General features: G+C 41.6%; 1 protein-coding gene across 2 annotated transcripts in view; it reads left to right on the top strand.

The window, feature by feature from the left end:
- Nucleotides 1–20842, top strand: part of LOC101161760 (partitioning defective 3 homolog) — a 409769-nt gene that overhangs the window by 370172 nt on the left and 18755 nt on the right. For both annotated transcript variants that reach the window (XM_023950353.2, XM_023950354.2), the window contains one exon: nt 8906–9026. In XM_023950353.2, the coding sequence (XP_023806121.1) occupies nt 8906–9026 (121 nt within the window). The remainder of the gene's footprint in view (nt 1–8905; nt 9027–20842) is intronic.

The following is a 20842-nucleotide window of genomic DNA, read 5'->3' as shown; positions in this document are numbered from 1 at the left end:
GATTCCTTACAGGTGTAAACCCTGTCGGAGGAACCCGGGAGCCCCCAGCGGCTTTTCTGCTCTGCTTGTTAGGGACTAAAATAGGAATAAAATGTGCTACCAGAATAACCAGAATGGAGAAACAAACCTTTTCTGATGAGTAGGCTCATGTAAAATGATGCAGCAGATGTCAAATGATATATCCCCGAAAGCGTTTGCACTATATGGTCAATACATCACTGTTTCTTGGCTGTCTTTGAAATCTAGCATTAGCTTTTCATTATGGGTAACCATTGGCACTCTATCGTTTAGGCAACATGCTGGAATAGCAAACTGGATCTGCATTTTTATATCTGCTCCTTTCATTTGGAAAAAAAGTTTGCATTTATTCAAATGAAACCCTTATGTTGTAGCTTCAGCTCATATTCAGTTTACAAATTTCCATTTTTAGTGCACTCTCTCAAACATAAGTTCCAATGAAGGTCACTTTTATTCATTATTCCTCATATTTTTTATCTCGTCCTCTATTCATTTTAGAAATTACAGCCTGACAAAGCTCTGTTTTTGCCTCCTGCTCTACAGCTCCATTACCGGTCTTTTATCTCTCCTTAAATAGAGGAAATGCAATTAAATATATTTTAGACATGCCAACATTTCTTCAAAAACACATATTTTGTAACATTAATCTAGTGAGTTCTACTTAACCTTTGTGCTATCTTAGATCAGTGTTTTTCACACTAGTGTGCCGCGGGAGATGGTCAAGTAGGAAATTTCCCTCATTAACTGATCTAAAAACATTTCGCATCTCCAGGAAATCAGCTCTTTGTTCATCCAAACAGGCCCTGATAAAACACTGAGTAGTTAGGACTATAAAAGATCTTAAAATTACTTTTTCTTTGTGTTTATTTGATTCTATTAAAGACATTTTAATAAGAATGACGGTACCGCGATTTGGCTGCAGCTAAAGCCGTTTGCTAGCTCAGAGACGCTAGTCTTTCTGCCCTTTTGCGGCAGTTTTCAAACTACATCTCCCATGATGCATTGGGTTAAAGGAACAGCGTCTGAGCCTACAATGAGTCGTCCTTAAACGTCCTGAAACCAAAACAAACACACATCAAACCGTTTTTGAATTTTCTAACTTAACTTTTGTTTCATCTTTTAGAAAAAACAGCTGCAACTTCCTGCTTTTTCTGCCACAATTATCACAAAAATGCACGTGAGATGGGGGGGGGGGGGGGGGGGGGGGGGTTGTCGATCAATACAGACTGAGTTTTTTTTTTTTGGATGCTGGTGTGCCGCGGGGTCTTTGTCAAGGTTAAAGTGTGCCGTGGCTCAAAAAAGGTTGAAAAACACTGTTTTAGATGACCCCACCCTTACTTTGACATGTTCTCCCTACCATGACAAAGGTGGATAAAGGTGGAAAGATTTCATGTTGTCCTTAGACACCAGTGAAGATCACAAATCATTGAAGAAAAAAGCTTCAGAGCACTGTTTAGTGGGTCTAGATGACCCAACTTCCAATGTTAAAGTGCCTAGGATAGCACAAGGGTTACAGCTATAGTCAGATGCCCCCATGCCTCCATACAAAAGTTTACTTATATGGATACAACTGGTTCTTGGGTTGGTCTGGCCCGTGAAATAAGTTGATAAACCAGTTCTAGGCCCTGAACGCTGGAAACTGACTGTTCCTATATATATTATGGAGGTTTACTGGAGTCCTTGCACCTCAGCCGCCAGTGTTGTAACTTAAGTATGAATTTTGTGATATCAACACAAACAGGAAAGGAAGAAAAAACTTCAGTAATGGTGCATATCACTGCACTTTGAAGTTTTCAGTACAATTAGTTCTTGGAAGGGTCAAAGAGATCGTTGAAGAACGTACTATATTCTTCATCTTTTTCTGGCCTTTTTTCCCCTCGTGAAAGGCCCTCTGTGGGTTTTTTTTTTTTTTTAGCCAGAGCTGGGCTATTTCTGCATTATTCACACTAGGGGAACAAAACCAAGATGAACAGTACACCAGAGGCCAGCCATGCTGGACAGCCGGCTGGAGGGAGCAGCTCCACAGACGCAGTTTCCTTCCCTTTGCTAATCAGAGATCCAAGCCCCCTAGTCACGGCACCGCCACAGCCTCAGCATGCGTCCCAGATGATGGTCTCTTAAGAACCCCAAGGACCCCATATGGGCTGATTTGGAGTCTAAAAAGAAACCATGAATACACATTCACACAGCTCTACTTCTCCAATCTAGAAGTGGGGTGCTTTATGCTGGCAGGGCGCCACGATCGGTGCATCAGTCACAGGAGGACATGAGTGAAGTCAGAGCCTGACAAATCCAGGGTATTATCAGACCTTTGTCCAGCTTGCAGCTGTCACTTACCAGGCTACTGAGAGAGGATGGGGGGGGCAGAAGGGAATTCATGACCTATCCCCAAAACCACAAAGGGGCAGGGAAGCATTTAGAGAGAACACATGGGAGGCAAAAGAAAGAACTAATCTGAGTTTAAGAATGAACTGTAATGAATGCAGTCGATCCACTTAAAATTCCTCACCTATTTTTTTTTTAAAGAAACCATGGATAGGCTGAGTTTCTCTGAAGACTCCATAAACTCGTCTTCCATAAATGACCCACTGAAATCCAGATGTAATCTTTTCCTATCATCCCGGTACGTCCCAAAGGCTGTCCCCCACCCCCACCCCCAAAAAAGCCTCATCTTTTTGGTCTTTGAGATAAATGAAAGTCTCCGGGGTGATGGAATAAAGATGAGCTAAGCCTTTGACTTGATGCAAGATCGCCATAGGGCCAAACGTAAGACGTCTTCCCTCCTTGTCTGCTGCATGGAGATACTGGAGCCAGAGGAAGAAACCAGATAATCTGATAGAATTTCAATCAACATCGATCAGATAAAAATAACAGAATGTCTGCTTTAAAGTTACGCTCAATCTCAAGCAGTTCAGCCCTTTTCAATTTACTTGGAAATAACTCAACTTTTGAAATTTCACCCTCTGCAACCCCATCGCTCCACGATCCTTTCTGTTTGAGTCTGGCCTCCAAGTATGCTCATATGATGCACCTTATATGGAGAGTGATTGGATTACTCATTTATTAGCCAGTGGCAGGCTTCAGAGGGCATGTAGAGACTCAGTGTGACTTTAATCCACCAGCAGAAGCAAAATAGGTGGAGTATGGCGTAGTTTGCATCTTGGGCTTAAGCCTTGCGGTCGGAAAGACATCTGCCAAATCCTCCTGGATCAAAGGATGACTATTACACAGACAGGGATCCGCGTAGCCCCAGCTGCAGCTTTAGAGTGCTCATGACCTCTGTCAACAGGCCCCCCGTTTGAAAAGCACAGGTGGGTTTGACGGAGGGGGGTGGGGGGGTGTCAAACATGTGTGCGGACATAGACAGATTCTAAACATTGGTCCAATTGTTGCACAAAATATGGTCATTTTATGCTGTTTGCAGGTATTTTTCCAGTTATTTCAAGAACATTATGAAAGGTGTGTTTATGGGGGGGGGCAATGTAGTGGGAGCAGAAACGTACATTAACATTCCTGGTCCTTTCTAAAGGCTTTCAGATAAGCTATAAATAAAAACGGCGTGGCCCACTCAAATCAAAACTTTTTTTAAACATGTTTTTCTGGAATGTTTCTGATGATGGAGGACATTTATAAAGAAAATTAGGCTTAAAATTGCATTTCTGAGTATTTCTTTATGCAAAATTGTTGTAAATCAAGAGCAGACGGACAAAAATGTTGTTTTAGAAAGATTGTATTTGTGTTGTAGAAAATCCACTGGGCTGGCAACAAGCTCCCTTCTAGACGAATAGATCTATGTTCCGCTTTGTTTTCCTCCAGTTTCCATTGGCTCAAAATTGTACAACTGGATAACACTAACATCACCTGTTAATTTTGTTGTAGTGTTAGTTTGGGGTTGTAAAGGGCAGTAAGCTAGCGAGAGAGAGTGTAAACAGATTGATGATGGGAAATGGGGACAGACTCACTTCACACCAACAACTCAGAGGTTAATGCCTAGAAAACAATACTTTCAAATTTGGACTAAAGATGGTTCAATTATATTTTAAGGAACCCTTTTGAAAATAGATCAACAAATGATTTGAGTGAGACTTTATATGCAAATATGAGGACACGATGAAAGACCAAACCATTTACTTTCTTTATTTGTACTTGCTAGAAACTCTAATTGTCAAGGGTTGACCTTTTACCAACAGAACAAAAATGCTCCCCCACATTATCCATGATTACATTCTGGGAAAAATACAATTTTCCACTGGCCTACATTTGACTTACACAGCTGTGGTACAGACGACAAACCTCAATTTACTTAACATACTTGGAGCTAATTCACAACAAGACTTATTCCAAGACAAACACTACTTATAACACATTAAAAAGCCTTCTCTGACAGTTAACCCTTTTCACATTGCTTCTTTGGCGCACATATACCTAAGACGTCCTATTACTTTTGGAAATTTGCCTACACTGTTATTCTCCATATCTATACCTCATCGAGAGGCCAAAGTATAGAAGAAAAACGTAATAGTTCACGGGACACAGACTTGTTTGTTTGTCAGCCTTTTATTTGTTTCTGCATTCACTTTTTAATGCTTTATTTTTAGCGTCTCTGCTCACACGTGTCGGCAAATTTAAATTTAGCATACAGACAACATCAAAGCCATGCTGACGGACAAATTCTACTCCTCAGAGCGTCTGCGTGTTGGCACTGATGTTTTTAGCTTGACAGGAGTGACACTTTCCATACTTTCTTTGACCGGGACAAAACAAATGATTCCTCTACATGTTTTCTGAAACGGATAAATGGAAAAAGTGTGCAATTATATGCAGGTTTTTTTGCAGCTCAGGAGGAATTTACTTGTATAAAAATGTTTGCAGCTATTTGGAAGACTTTCTAGTCAGTTCCAATGATTTTAATGAGTGATTCCCTCCTTGAGGAGATGTTTTAATGGTGCAAATTTAAACTTTTCTTCATTTTTTTTCCCTTATTGCTGTTATTATAGTACTTGTATTTAAGTCTCAATAAAAAATGAATTCCTTCACAGGTGACACAATTTATAAGCTGTGACATTTGATGCATCAATAGCGGATAGGTCGACTAATTATGTCCACATGCTGCTGAAGCACCGGATAGTCCTCAACAAAAACAACAGAATCCATTTTTCTATCGTGCAGAAACTGCTGGTTCTCATGGTGTAGAATAGCAACTGAACATTTTATTTAAGATATTTTATTGTCTTAAGTTAACTCCTTTGAAGCCTGTATTTACTTTCAGCAATGAAAAGAAGAAGAAAAAATCACTTTTGTCTTTCCCTTAAGTAGATGTTTAATTAAGTTAATTTTGGAGCCAATGTAGTATGATGCATATTTGCATAAAATGGTGACAAAATGTTCATCAGAGACCATCTGGATGATCCAGAGGAGGATTGGGAGAATGGCATGTGGTCAAAAAGGCCAAAATGGAAATATTTGCTATAAAGCACCATAAAGCATGGGGGTGGACAATGAATCCGTATTTAGGAACAGATGAACGGGGTCAAGTATGATGAGATTTTGGTCAGAAACCTCCTTCCATCAAAAGCACTGATGATGAAACATAGCTGGCTCTTACAGCAGGGTTAAGGTCATCCCAAGGTGATCCCAAACACATCGCCTGGGCAACAAAAGAGGGGCTACTTATAAAACCTTTCAAGGTTGAGTAGTGGCGTAGCTGGTCTCTGGACCTCAATCCAATCCAATAGAGAATCTTTGAAAGTTCAAAGTCTGTGTTGCCCAGTAACAGCCCTAAAACGCCACATCTCTTGAGAAGATCTGCATGAAGGAATGGACCAAAATGGCAGCAATAGAGTGTGAACCAACTGAAGATCTACAGGAAACCTTTGACCTCTGTCAATGACAACCTGGGTCACATTACAAAGTAATGAGGAGAACTTTAGTTGTTGACCAAATACTTAGTTCATGCAGCAAAATGCATTTTTTTAAATAATAAAATGGGATTTTCTTGATTTTTTTTCTCTCTATCTCTTCCAGTTGATGTTTCTATGGTGCAGACTTCTACCATCTTGTCAAGTAATCTTAACTAAATTAGTGATGGACAAATACTTTTTTTGTCCCTCTGTATGTAAATTAGATGCTGTTGAAGTATCTCAAAGAATCCTATGGGGTGGATGGAGAACCTATAGAAGAAAGCCCCACAGATAAATTAGATACTAAACAGACTGCCTTTGAACTACCATGAAAAATGTACCCCCGATAAATCCCACCCTCAATCCAGACCCCCACGCGATGCAGTTTCCATTTGCAGAGCTTTGAAAAAAAGATATTGAAATGATATGCTTCTAATTCTTTCATTTGCTCGAAAACTCATCTTTTTTAATGCCACGCCACCAACCACCAGCACATATTTAAAGATTATTATACAGACTGTTTCTTTTCCATGGCACTTCAATGTGTCACTGGGGCAATTGGTGCTTTTTTGCAGTTTGTCTATTTACATTTTTTTTTGTTCCAGAAAAAGATGTATGGATCCTAAGCTGCTTCTTATTTCCCCTCGATTTATGACGTTGTCATCGTCTTAAATCACTGGGGAGGAATTTGCCCCACTATTTTTTGCAACATTGTCTTATTGACTCTTTGTTCACACAAGTTCCCACCACAGACTTGGAGCCGGACAGTGATTGATTTAACTATTGCAAACCATCAATACTTTTCCTTGTACTCTTCCTCCTGCAGATTGGCTTGGGAGCTTCGCCAATCTTGGATGCATCGAGGTTTTTGAATAATTCCAAAGATCATGTCACATTTTCCTCCAGAAGATTTTACATAGAAGAAATCAAAGCCTTCTTAATAATTTCAAGCCTTTCAGATCCTCACAGTCAAGAAAAAGCCCAAATTATTACTCTTCCACCACCGTGCTTGACCGTGCATATGAGCTATTAGTTATTCATAGCTTGCGGAATAGTTGGCAATAAATCACAAAATAATTTTTATCTACGTTTGTGATTTGGTTTTTACTTCTTAAGTTATAGGTGTGTTCTATTTTTCAATAGTGACTACATTCTTAAAACACTTGGGTTATTCATGTTAGGATCTATTTTTGGGCTGCTTTTTAGAGCAAAACTAATTTTTAAAATTATAATGGTTTTGTTGTAACCCGAGTTGTGTTTTTTCCCCAGTTTTTTTTTTAACCTATTCTCTTTTTAACCTCAAAGATGGGATAGAGTTTTTAGTGTATAAATCTTGCTCCTTTTTTTTCAATATGTGCATAATAGTAGTAGCTTGTGTGTATTATCCAGTTTCCTTACACAAGATTTTAAATCTTAAGCCCCTTAGGACTTCTTCTGGGTACTTTGGGTTCTGCACTAATTTGTCTTTTCCAAAACTTTATTGTAAACTCTGAACTGCTTTTATTGTGAAAGGAAGACAAAGTGGTGTGATAAACGAATTTGAATGTGCAAGACATTTGTGTGGCTTGTAACTACAATTGAGTAATTACGGGTCTTTGACATTGCATTTTCAATTTTAACAAGCCTCAGATAAATAGAGACGGATCATTGATTTTGCAATGAACAACAATAAAAGGGGCTCACCATCAGCCCACGCCGTAAAAGCTGAGGCTAGCTCACACCCTAGTGAGCCACTTAATAGCCCGCATCCAAAAGGGGCTAATGCACGGCCCCTGTGCTCCCACATGTATAAAGCTATGGTGATCAAATGGGGTATAACTAATACAATTGATTTTGATCAGCCAGTACGGATAACACGGTAACCATGTGGCCCCCACCCTTTGAGTGCTAATCGAGAACATGATTCAAGTTCCATGCATCCTTTTTGAGCAGCTATTTATTGTGCTTTTAATGAAGCTTGATTGGCAGCATGTCCCAGTGCCCATTATCATCAGAGGAATGTGCTCAGCTTGGTCGGCAATTATCCCCGTAATTGTGCTCGGAATCCTCTGGGCCCAAACATGCAGTCGCTTCCCTGGCCGGCATTGCCACCTGTGGACGTTCCTGTGGAAAGCTGACAGGTTCCTGTATGAAGAGTCCATTTTCAGAACCGCGCCGTCTTCCCTTGTTCCTCATTTCATGCACCTGTGCTTCTCTGCTCTCAATCTTCCTGGCTATTACAGTTACTTTGTCCTGGCTGACTTTGTTTCTTTGGCTCTTTGCACATGCTCTTGATTAACCTTTCCCTTTTTTTACTCAGCTTCTGCGCCATGAACCCCCGCCTCCCTGCCTTTCCTACTTTTATCTGCTTGTCCTTTTCTCACCCTATCCATTCCTTTCCCATCCCTGAGCTTCCATCCCCGTCCAGCACAAATTCCTAACCTTTGGTCCCTTTCATCCCTGTGGTATGCATAAATGTGGGCGTATTATCAATCCTGTTCTCTCATCATAATTATGCGTTTTGTCATGTGCAGCCTCTGTGGCTTGTGATAAAAGGGGAGCCTGATTAAGTTGAGGGAGAACTATTGATTCCTATTGACAGAGCCCTCAAAGGGCTTTAATGAAGAAGATGTAAATGAGGGTTTTCCATTGCGTTTAATGACTGCGTACCACAAAGGGCCGCCATTCTTTCGCTCTCCAAAAGAGACATGCGTCCCTCACAATGGCCGCACAAGGGACACATTTACCACTCCGAGATGTTTGGGCATGCTAAGAGGAGGGAGAAAAAAATGTGCAGAGATGCCAGTCACACATCATGGTTGTTGGACCAAACCATTTAGAGGGTGATCCCTTCTGTCACGCACATTTAAAAGAGAGAAAAACAGCAACTGTATCAACATGCTGTTGTTCTTGTGTTCCAATTTTTATCAATGAGCGCCGCTCACTGAAAAATGCCAGCCGTAATAAGAATTTACCTCATCTTTTGTACTGTTTGTCCCTTTTTCCAGCACTCAGATGACTCCCAGTAACCACGACCGGATACAAAGGTTGAGACATGAATTTCAGCAGGCCAAGCAGGAGGAGGACCTAGACGGCCATAAGCGCTCATACAGCTTTAACCAGCCCTGGGTGAGTGTCCTGTCAAAGACGTTAGGGCAGTGGTGCGCCGCGTGGACAAGACAAATGAACCCAGCAGCCACCATCTTTGTTATTTTCTCTTTATGTCAAAATTTGATGTAGTTTCTGCAGAAAGTTCCACTTTTATTAACAGATGAGATGTAATGTAAGTCAAAGTCAAAGTCAAAGTAAACTTTATTGTCAATTTCTATAATGTTTTCACACAGATAGAAATTGAAATTCCGTTTGTCTTCAAACTCCAGTCTAAACGGGGAATTTAACTTCAAATTACAGAATAAAATAGAATAAGACCAAAAAATAAGGTGACTATAAATAGAAAAAAATGGAGTGACTGTAGTATAGTTCTTCATTTTTTTTTTACAGCACCAGTGGACTGGTGGAAGGTGCAGTTCAGTGCTGATGAGGTAGATGACGTCTGTATGTCAGAGTTCAGCAGAGCAGGGGGGCAACGGGGAAACAAGAGGGGAGGGGGGGCAGGGCCAGGGGAGAGTTCAGCTTCCTGACAGCCTGGTGGAGAAGTGGAGAAGTCCTTTGCAAACTTGACAAAACATTAAAAAAATCTTACAAGTAAAGAACAGAACTCTGGACCAACAAGGTATACTTTAAATATCACAGTAAATGCAAGAATACAATTGGTTTGTTGAGTTTTTTGTTCAGATTGACTGGTCACAGCAAGTTAAATCCTCATAAGGTGTTTTTTTTTCCTTTAAAGCAGTGGCGGAGCTAGAACATTTTCAATGGGGGCTACTATGCCGTGTAGGTGTCTGGGGGGCCCTGGATGCCACTGCTGCCTCGCCTTTCAGCGGGGGTTTTGGTGTGGGGGTGACTGGGCACTCCCACTCTTTTACATTCCATCATCCACCACAGTAGAACATAAAAACTCACCTGAGCACAGGCGTCAGCTCACCTTAGCACAAATAGTATGCGTGATGGAATGAAATGCTTTAGATGTGTGGGTTTGTATGTACAACTTTATGTGTGTGAACTGTAGTTGCGTTGACATGTTTGTATGTGAAAATTGTTGGGGCCAACAGGTATGTTTGTAACATTTGAGAGTGTGTGGACAGGCCCCACCCCCTTTGACTTAAAACTATAGTTGACAGTAATGATGATAAACCTCCAGCATGTTGTTGCTTTGTGTTTTTTAGCCCCCCATTTCTTTAACCTTCAACTTTTGTACCCTTATCCGTGCTCTCTAACATCCCACTCTCTTCATTTTTTCCATTTGGTTCAACACAAAATCTTCTTTCTCTTTCGGCTTTTCCCATCAGGGGTCGCCACAGCGAATCATCCTTTTCCACCTCACTCTATCATGAACATCTTCTACCCTAACGTTAGCCAACTTCATGTCCTCTGTTAAGACATCCATGTATCTCCTCTTTGGCCGTCCTCTTGCCCTCCTGCCAGGCAGCTCCATCTCCAACATCCTTCTACCAATATATCCACTATCCCTCCTCTGAACATGTCCAAACCATCTCAGTCTGGCTTCTCTGACTTTGTCGCTAACACAGGCAACATGAGCCGTCCCTCTGATGTACTCGTTCCTTATCCTGTCTAACCTGGTCACTCCTAAGGAGAACCTCAACATCTTCATCTCCGCTACCTCCATCTCAGCCTCTTGTCTCTGTCTCACTGCTACCGTCTCTAACCCATAGAGCAGAGCTGGTCTCACCACTGTCTTGTACACCTTTCCTTTGAGTCTTGCTGGCACTCTTCTGTCACACAACACTCCTGACACTTTCCTCCAACCGCTCCAACCTGCCTGCACTCGCCTCTTCACCTCTTTTCCACAATCCCCATCACACTGAACTGTTGACCCCAAGTACTTAAACTCCTGCACCTTCTTCACCTCAGCCCCCTGTAGCCTAACGCTTCTACCTTGATCCCTCTCGTTCAGACACATGTATTCTGTCTTACTACGACTGACCTTCATGCCTCTTCTTTCCAGAGCAAACCTCCACCTCTCTAGCTGTTCCTCCACCTGCTCTCTACTCTCACTGCAAATTACAATGTCATCCGCAAACATCATTGTCCAGGGAGATTCCTGTCTTACCTCGTCTGTCAGCCTGTCCATCAGCATAGCAAACAAAAAAGGACTCAAAGCTGATCCTTGGTGTAGTCCCATCTCCACCTTGAACTCCTCTGTCTGACCTACAGCACATCTCACCACCGTCATACTTCTCTCATACATGTCCTGAACTACTCTGACATACTTCTCTGCCACTCCAGACGACCTCATACAGTACCACAGCTCCTCCCTCGGCACCCTGTCATATGCCTTCTCTAAATCTACGAACACACAATGCAGCTCCTTCTGACCTTCTCTGTACTTTTCCATCAACATTCTCAAAGCAAAAATGGCATCAGTGGTGCTCTTACGGGGCATGAAACCATACTGCTGCTCACAGATCTCCACCTTCTTCCTAAGCCTGGCTTCCACTACTCTTTCCCACAGCTTCATTGTGTGGCTCATCAACTTTATTCCTCTATAGTTGCTGCAGTTCTGCATGTCACCCTTGTTCTTAAAGATCGGGACCAGAACGCTTCTCCTCCATTCCTCAGGCATCTTCTCACTCTCTAAAATCCTATTGAACAACCTTGTTAGAAATTCCACTGCTGTCTCTCCTATGCACTTCCATACCTCCACAGGTACGTCATCAGGACCAACGGCCTTTCCGCTCTTCATCCTTTTCAGAGCCTTCCTAACCTCATCCTTTCCAATCTCTGCTACTTCCTGCTCCACAACAACCACATCTTCCTCCCTTCTTTCCCTGTCATTTTCCACGTTCATCAGCTCCTCAAAATACTCCTTCCATCTTTTCTGTACACTCTCTTGGGTTGTTAGCACCTTTCCGTCTCTGTCCTTAATCACCCTTATCTGTTGCACGTCCTTCCCATCTCTGTCTCTCTGTCTGGCTAGTCTGTACAAGTCCTTTTCTCCTTCCTTTGTGTCTAACCTGTCATATAGCTCATCGTAAGCTTTCTGTTTGGCCTTTGCCACCTCTCTCTTCACTCTACGCTGCGCTTCCTTGTACTCCTGTCTACCTTCCTCAGTCCTTTCTACATCCCACTTCCTTTTAGCCAACCTCTTCCTCTGGACGCATTCCTGTACTTCCTCATTCCACCACCAAGTCTCTTTACCGTCTTTCCTCTTTCCAGATGACACACCTAGCACCTTCCTACCTGTTTCCCTGATAATCTCTGCTGTAGTTTCCCAGTCATCTGGAAGCTCATCCTGACCACCCAGGACCTGCCTCAACTTCTGCCTAAATTCCTCACAAGTTTCTTCATTCTGTAGCTTCCACCACTTGGTCTTCTTTGCTGTTTTCCCTCTCTTCTTCTTCCTGACCTCCAGAGTCATCTTACACACCACCATGCGGTGCTGTCTGGCTACACTCTCTCCTACCACCACTTTGCAGTCATTAACCTCTCTCAAATGACCTCGTCTACATAGGATGTAGTCCACCTGAGTACTCCTACCTCCACTTCTGTATGTCACTCTATGTTCCTCTCTCTTCTGGAAGTAAGTGTTGACTACAGCCATTTCCATCCTCTTTGCAAAGTCCACCACCATCTGTCCCTCCAGATTCCTTTCCTTCACACCAAACCTGCCCATCACCTCCTCATCACCTCTGTTGCCCTCACCAACATGTCCATTAAAGTCTGCTCCAATAACAACTCTCTCTCCTCTGGGGATACTCTCTATGACCTCATCCAACTCACTCCAGAATCTCTCCTTCACTTCTAACTCACAGCCAACCTGTGGTGCATACCCACTGACTACATTCACCATCACCCCTTCAATTTCTAACTTTAGGCTCATCATCCTGTCTGAGACTCTTTTCACCTCTAGAACACTGTTTACAAACTCCCCCTTCAGAATCACACCTACCCCGTTTCTCTTCCTATCAACACCATGATAGAACAGTTTGTATCCTCCTCCAATACTACGTGCCTTGCTGCCCTTCCACCTTGTCTCCTGCACACACAGTACATCTACCTTCCTTCTCTCCATCATGTCTGCCAGCTCTCTGCCTTTCCCTGTCATTGTGCCAACATTAAGAGTCCCTATTCTCAAACCTATGTTCCTGCCTTTTCCCTTCTCTCTCTGGCCACGGACCCTTCTGCCTCCCCTCTTTCTTCCACCAACAGTAGTCAAATTTCCACCGACACCCTGTAGGTTAACAGCATCGGTGGCGGTCGTTGTTAACCCGGGCCTCGACCGATCCGGTATGTCTAAATCTTTCTCGTGGATGATTCGCATGGTTATTTTGGCAATTTTTACGCCGGATGCCCTTCCTGACGCAACCCTCTCTATTTATCCGGGCTTGGGACCGGCACAGAAGTTACTGGCTTGCAACCCCTGTGGCTAGATTCAACACAAAATGAATATTAAAAACATAATTAAGCTCTGCCTCAAATACAAAAGGAGTTTATACAAATATACACGTTGTGTGTCTGAAGATTCATAACCCCATGTTGTAACGGAAAAATATGTCCAACACAAGAGGTGTTCAGTTCTCATCTGTTGGACAGGACAATTTAAAAAAATAGATAAATGGGGGCAGGAGGGGGGCAGAAGACCTTCGAAGGGTGGCTAATGATAACAGCAAAGTCTACGGCCATTAAAATGAAAGGATCAAAAATATGTATTTCCCACAGTTTTATTATTTATGAGTTTTCTTAAAGAGTTTTAAATGTACATAATTTATGTGTGTTTCTTGTGTTCGTCATTCATCAATGTGCGCAGATGTTTGTTGAGGGTTTTGGCCGACGAGTCTTTAGGTAATTTCGGTTTTGAGCTAGTCACAATTCTTGGCCGGTGAATTACGCAGTTTAGGCAAATTTTACGTAGTTTAAACGAAATTATTACATAAATCGTATGAAATTGTCCACAACTTTTGCCAGATGCATAAGCCAATTTGTGGCTTTCCATGACCGTTCCATGTATGTCTAACAGACTTTCACGCATGTACCACCAATGTATAACTTTTATGTGGCATGTACGGCACATACATCACGTTAAAATTATGTAAACAGCGAAATAATCACACACGGTTCATGTTCTATGTGGATTTACGTGTTCTTTGCATGGTTTATTCATACTTTTTCTGTGGTTTTACCATGGTTCATTTGTGATACATAAGTAAAAATTTCACGTAAAGACCACAACTTTTCTCACTTTTTCACACTTATATTCACGTATGACTAACTTTCATCCGTGCAATATGCGCAGAATGGAGGTAGGTAGCTGCTGTGTGACATGGGCTTAACAAGTGTGTCATGCGAATTTTACCCGTCTTGTGTTCAAAAATGTTTTCAGAGAGGCCATTACGAAAGCCCACATTACTTTATGGTAATGTTCTGTGGCTAGGGGAAAGACACTAAAGAGGGGGTTCAGTTTAATTTTCCCTGCAGTTGATTAAAAAGCTTTCAAATTGGAAATTTCTAAATTAAAAATTGGGACTCGTTTCTTTAATCCGATCCTCTCTTCCGTGATTGATCTCTAACAGCAGTGGGATTTATTCTTTATAATTGGAAATTTGCAATCAAGTTAATTTCTTTTGTTAACTCGTTTTGTCTCCATTTCACGGCCCTTAATGCCGTGCATGAAAAGTTCAGCTGCCACTGAAGCTTCAATAAAGAAGCAATTTCTTTTACCGCTCCAGATCCCCAGTGATCTCACAGAAGATCTTAACATGTAGACATAATATTTACTTAACTCTGCCGGTGTGTTAGAGCAGTGTAACTGCAGATGACATTTGTTTAATTCATGTTTTAATATTAAAAATGATCACACATAGAGAGCCAGATGGATTTAGTTAATATGTCAGCACATTGTTTTTCTTTTTTTTTTGGTTTTATCTTTGGTTTTACCCAGATGTCTCTGTTTTTTGTGTCAGTCTTTCGTGGAAAAAAAGAGAAAAAGTTGGCTAACTGTTGCTCCAAGAAAGAACCATTTTCCTAATGGCAGGTCAGAACGTCAGACCTTAAAAAAATGGTAATGTCTGGCATCCAATTTTCCCAAGAGCTATCAGTGTCAGTTTGTCGGTTAAATTGGCTCGGCGTGGCAAACATCTCCTGCTGTTTCAGTTTCCCCGCTGTCGGGATGAATTTGGGCAAACCAGGAAAAAAAAGGGGGGGGATTCCCCCGGTGTTCTTCATCAGACAGACAAAGTCAGCCCTTTGCTTTCAGTGTTTGTTCAACTGTTGGTGGAAAAACCACCCAGCAGACGTCTATCAATGTTGGCTTAATCTCCTTCTCCTCTCCCATTCTCAGAGAGATGTCGAGTGTTTGTTTCTTCACTAAGGCGCCTTTCTCTTTTAACCTCTGAGCTCCTAATTGCTCGTGACCATTGACAGTGTCGGGCATGCCACTGCTGTCCGACTGGTAATTAGATTCGGAAAAGGCTTTGAGCATTCGAGCCCATATCTTGGATCATCTTTCTTCTTTTCTTGGTCTCGTGGGTAAGGATTTCCAGTGGAACGGCTCATCAACAACAAGTGTGTCATCACTTTTCCTTCGCTGTGACTAGAATAGTTCAGGACAACTTGTTGGCACTCGGTGACTCAATGGATTGGCTGCGGGAAAACTTGGAAAAAGTTTTTTTTATTTTTTAAATCATTCATATTTGAATTTCATGGTCTTTTTTACAAGTTAGCTTTGTATTTCCTGATAAAACACCATCCCAAAAGCTTCATTTTTAGGACATAGGTTAAAGATCTTATTTGATGATGAACTACTGCCACTCCACAGAAACTATGTCCTAGAAAACAACACAGATTTCTTGGTTTTGCCTAAGAATGGCATAATCATAATTAAAAGACCACTAGGAAAACTTTGAAAATAGATCAAAAGAGGATTGGAGTGGGACTTAAGGAGACAAACCCCATTTAAGAAAGTTCTTGATTTAAAAAAAATGTAAAAAATCAAGGACAACTGATAATTTTCAATTATCTGTTCACTCGTTCTTTTACTGCCAACTTGACCCTGTGTCATTGGCAACCAACGTCCTCTATAATAAGTCATCAATGAGCTTTTATTTTTTTAAATCAAAAAGTTTAGCGAATATTGCCAACAATGGGCAACATGCTTAAAAAGGGAGTTGGAAATGTAATATTTTAAACTTTGGGGAACTAAACTTGAAAACAAAAGGGAACTTTGGAACTAAGATTACATCAGGATGCCTTTAATGAACATCTACAAACCGGGTCAAAGGTAGCTACTCTTGCATCTGCCAACTCTATTTTCAAAATTACTGAACAGAACAAAAGCCAGTCCAGATAGTTTGAATAAGGCATAATCAGAAATTGATCATAGAGTGTTGGTCTCACAATCTGAAGGCTTACGGCCAGTTTAGACTTCAAAGGGATTTGTAACCGTTCGTGGTCGCAGTGGTCGCACGGCCATCAGAGCAGAATCTCCCCAGTCACTGCAGAATGGGACACCTGCTGGTGACTTCACCCGCAACTGGAATTTTAACCCATAACGCAATCGCTGGCAAATCAGAATTTATTTTTGAGCGACTATTGTACGCGATCACGGAGCAACTTTTTCCAGAAAGATCTCCTTATTGACTGCGCTTGCAAGCCGAACGCAGGTGTGTGCATGTGATGCGTAAGTGCCTACAGGACCCACGTAAGCTGTCCACACAAACTACGCTCTGATTGTCTTATTTCTTCATTTCTATCAGTCAGGCAGCACTCAACGAGCCTGAAAAGAGCTCACACTGATGTGAAACGCACTAACAGCCTCGTTGCGCAATACGCAGGATTTAAAGTTCAAAGAAATGAAAAATGTGTACCTGCCCACATCTCACCTACTTCGCCTTTATGTGTGAGGTTTGCTACAACCTGTAGCCTACTTGTAGAAAAATTGTGCATGAACATTCACGCTCTACGGCTCACTGCCGTTTCGTACCTGCCTGCCCCGTACAGGTTTGCTCTTTTTGTATCTACACATAAGGGCAGTTGTAACTAAGGCTTTTATGAAGGAGATGAAAGGTATACCCAGATGCTGAAACACTTTAGAAATGTCTTTACTGGATTGACTTTGAAATCCTTCCCAAAAACAATAAAGTTTTCTAAAGCATTTGTGCCAACAACAGGAAATTCATTCAGTCATTTATAGTAAAAACCAGAGTCTTAAAGAGCAGCAAATCTAGACTACTTAACAATTTGATGTCTAAACGTAGTTTTTTTTTGTTCTTTTTTTGACAGTAAGCTAAGGTGTGTCACTTTGAGCACAACAGTTCAGGCACTTCCTGAACTTTAAATGGAGTAATGACCAATCTCCCAGCTGAAGCCAGCACACATCAGTGGAGCCAGCGTGTTTTCTTAGCTTTCCCTCCCTACTGCTCTCTGAAAGGGGATTTCCAGATGTTCATCATAAAGCTTTTTTTTTCTATCCCTCTCCCTCTGTTTATCTCTGGCAATAAAATCGATTTGTGCTGTTTATGTGGAGCACCCATGAGCACAACTTGCACCGAGGAGCGCTGCACCACGCTGGTGCCACGGATCAAACGCACCAACAGCAGCTTGTAAAAACCTCTATTTATACAAACTCTTTTACCATTACTTCTCTGGTGCTACCAAGATCCGTATGTCCACAAGTGTGTGTGTTTATTTTTTTTTTAGGTTTGAACAAACATTAGTTGCCATGAATACAGCACCTTTATATTTCTGGATTGCACAAGGCTTTCCTTTCCTCTGTGATCACATGCAGAATGAGCCATTTTTTTTAGCCAGTCACTTGACTTCCCAATGGCTAAAGGTTGGATTTAAGACAACATAGCTCTGTGTTGTGAAAGAGGGTGACCCTTTGGTTGTAAGTACTCAGAAAAGTACATGTAGTGTATCTGCTAAACACGACTTTTTGGAAATCTTTAGAAGAATGCAGCCCTGGCACTACAGTAGGTTGTTTTGTTTTTTTCCAGTGTTTTGCTTTTTGCGCTTTAGAGGCTTTGACTTACCATGGATGCAGTATTCCAGATGAAATGTGAACCATCCAATGCTAATTAAAAGTCTGCCACAAGCACTCGTCCTCATAGAGACATATAATGTACCGTAAAAAGCATTATAGAAGCGTAATTGTACTGTTGCATGCTGGGTGTGACAGTTTAGTAGCTGCGTGGTAAAAGAAAATGTCAGTCAGAATGACTTTAGTTTGTTTTTTATGATGATTGTCGTGTTTATATGTGTGATGTTGCCAAATGGTATGTGTTTGTATGTATATAAGCATACATGCCCAATCAAGCACTTTTATCTAGTGTATATTTCCTAATTAAAGGTATAGGCTAGTATGGGTGAACCTTGTATGGCTGTTGACCCCCAGCTTTGGGGGTTTTAGGTTGTTTGGGCCTGTGAGGGGTCGTAGAAAGGAGCCTCGGGTTTAAGGGCGCATCCCAACCCGTTCATGCTTAATGAACTTAATTCTCAATGTACCATTAAACCCAGGACTCCATTCAATTTTGCATCATCTTGAACGATAAACAAAACAAAACATTGAAGAATATTTTTTTAATATAATTGAAAATAAAGTCAGGTATTATAGGGTTGAGGGGAGGACAGGTATGTCTTGCAGTTTCCTTCAGGCTTGTTAACCTTTGTGCTATCTTAAATGACCCCACCCTTACATTGATGTGTTCTCCCTACCATGACAAAGGTGGATAAAGGTGGAAAGATTTCATGTAATCCATGGACACCAGTGAAGATCAAAAATTATTGAAGAAAAAAGGTTTAACGCACTGTCTAGTGGGTCTAGATGACCCAACTCCCAATGGTAAAGTGCCTAGGATAGCTCAAGGGTTACAAATGGATCGTACCGTTGTTGTGCGTGTGTATAATGAAGTATTCGTAAGGCAAATGTAAGTTGTACGCGCTTATGACTTACGGGTGACACTGTCATACGGTGCCTTTACACCACACTCTAGTCTTTAGTAAAGCATTAGTCACAGTTGGCCTTAAAATTAGGTATCACCAGTCTGCAGGTGAAAAATGGGCAAACCTAGATGTGGCATGCAGAGAGGAAGCACTTATCACGTGATCAGCACCTGTGGGCCCCTTGCACAGTGCACAGGTTTGAAGTATCAAAAAAGTAACAAATCCAAACAACACGCCTATCTCAAGTACTTGAGCCGCACTTTATTCTTGCATGTTGTATAGGTGTTCACTACAACCTGTCGGCGTCAGCATGCCCTTAGTTAAAAAATGCATATCTCCAGCATCTTGCTACTTCTTCAATTGTCCTCCAACTTCCTTAACCCCCTCATATATTTTCCCTCCCCTTTCTTTTGTGATGACAAACAACATTTATACAAATATAATTACTATAAATAAAGCTTAGCCTCAAACACAAAAGGGGTTTGTACAAATATACACCTCGTGTGACTTAAGATTCAAAACGTAAAAGATTCATTCAACTTTGAGCCTATGTTGGAAAATAATGTCGAAAAGACCAAATCATTGTCACATCCACGCTTAATTTTAAACGTAGAGACCAGGAGAGAACAGACCACACTGGTTGCTCTCAGATGGATACTCCGCCTGGAGCTACACGCCCAGCTAACCGCAAATGGACTGGCATGCTTATAATAAATTGGCGGAATTGGGTTGAAAGAATCATTACCCAACAGGGTTTTTGTCAGGATGTAGCGTTTCATTGCCTTCTTTTCACTTTCTTCCCTCTCTTTAGCAGTCTAAATGCCTTCCATGTGTCTGTTTGTATACATCTCAGCTGTTCTCCTTAAGCGGTTCCCTGCTTGGTGCCATGAAAAGAGCCGAAGTGGTCGGGACAGTGGGCGGTGGTGATGGATGTTTATGATAACATCATAAAAAAAAAAACTTTCCCGGGATATAGGAAGGGCTCTAAATCAGAAACTATTGCACATTTGCCTTGTCTTGAACTTTAAAAGTTAAACTCCCCCCGCAGCTGCTTCTCTTTCTTGTGTCTGGGAATTTTGATAGCTACAAATCATTTTCGTATTATCTCCCCCTAGATTTCCTGTTTAAACAGGTGGACGAGTCCTTTTTAAGTCCCTGTCTGTGCAACACCACAAAAGGAGCAGGGAAAGACAAAAGCGTGCCATATTGACATCGTTTTTCACATTATTGGAAAAAAAACAAACACGGACATGTCTCCTGATTCAATTCCAACAAATGTCATATTTCATATGGCATCGTATCCCAAGTCTAACGTGAAATAATCGGATTCTCCTGTCCCTGGATAATGCCATTACACTGACTGATTTTCTCTCCGGGCTGTTTTCCGTGCACATCTCTCATCCACCTCGACCATCAGGCACGTCCAGGTTCCTCCCCGCTTCACCTACAATCACATCAAGAACTTCCAGAGTGCATGACTAATTGTTTTCTCACTGCTGCACAAGGCGTTGGAAAAATAATTTGGTCTTTCCGCTCTCGGTTCATCTGACATTCGTTTGTGTTCATACTGAGAAGCGTGCTGTTACAGCCAGAAACAGATGAGTCCAACTCTCCTCCCCCGTGTGGAACACTATTATGTTTTCAAGAGAGCTCGAGGAAGGATTTGCTGTTGGCGTTATGTGCAAAGTAATTGCGCTGTTATTACAGCTGTCTCAGAATGGAGGAAAGCTGCCATTCGAAGAACACGAGACGCCTTTTCCAACGTCCCGTCTTTCTGCTTTAAAAGTTCCTCGAGTTTTTTGCAGGGTGTTTCACCTTAAAAGCCTTTCCAGTGGTCTTTTAATAATCATGATGCAGATTTTAGACAAATTAAAAAAGAAAAATGATGTCTCGTTTCTAAGACATTGCAGGAGTTCATTAGAAAT

This window comes from Oryzias latipes, chromosome 20 (assembly GCF_053564925.1).
Source record: "Oryzias latipes strain Hd-rR chromosome 20, Olatipes_Hd-rR_3.1".
In the NCBI taxonomy this organism is placed as follows: domain Eukaryota; kingdom Metazoa; phylum Chordata; class Actinopteri; order Beloniformes; family Adrianichthyidae; genus Oryzias; species Oryzias latipes.
This window is presented reverse-complemented; position numbering and strand designations above follow the sequence as displayed.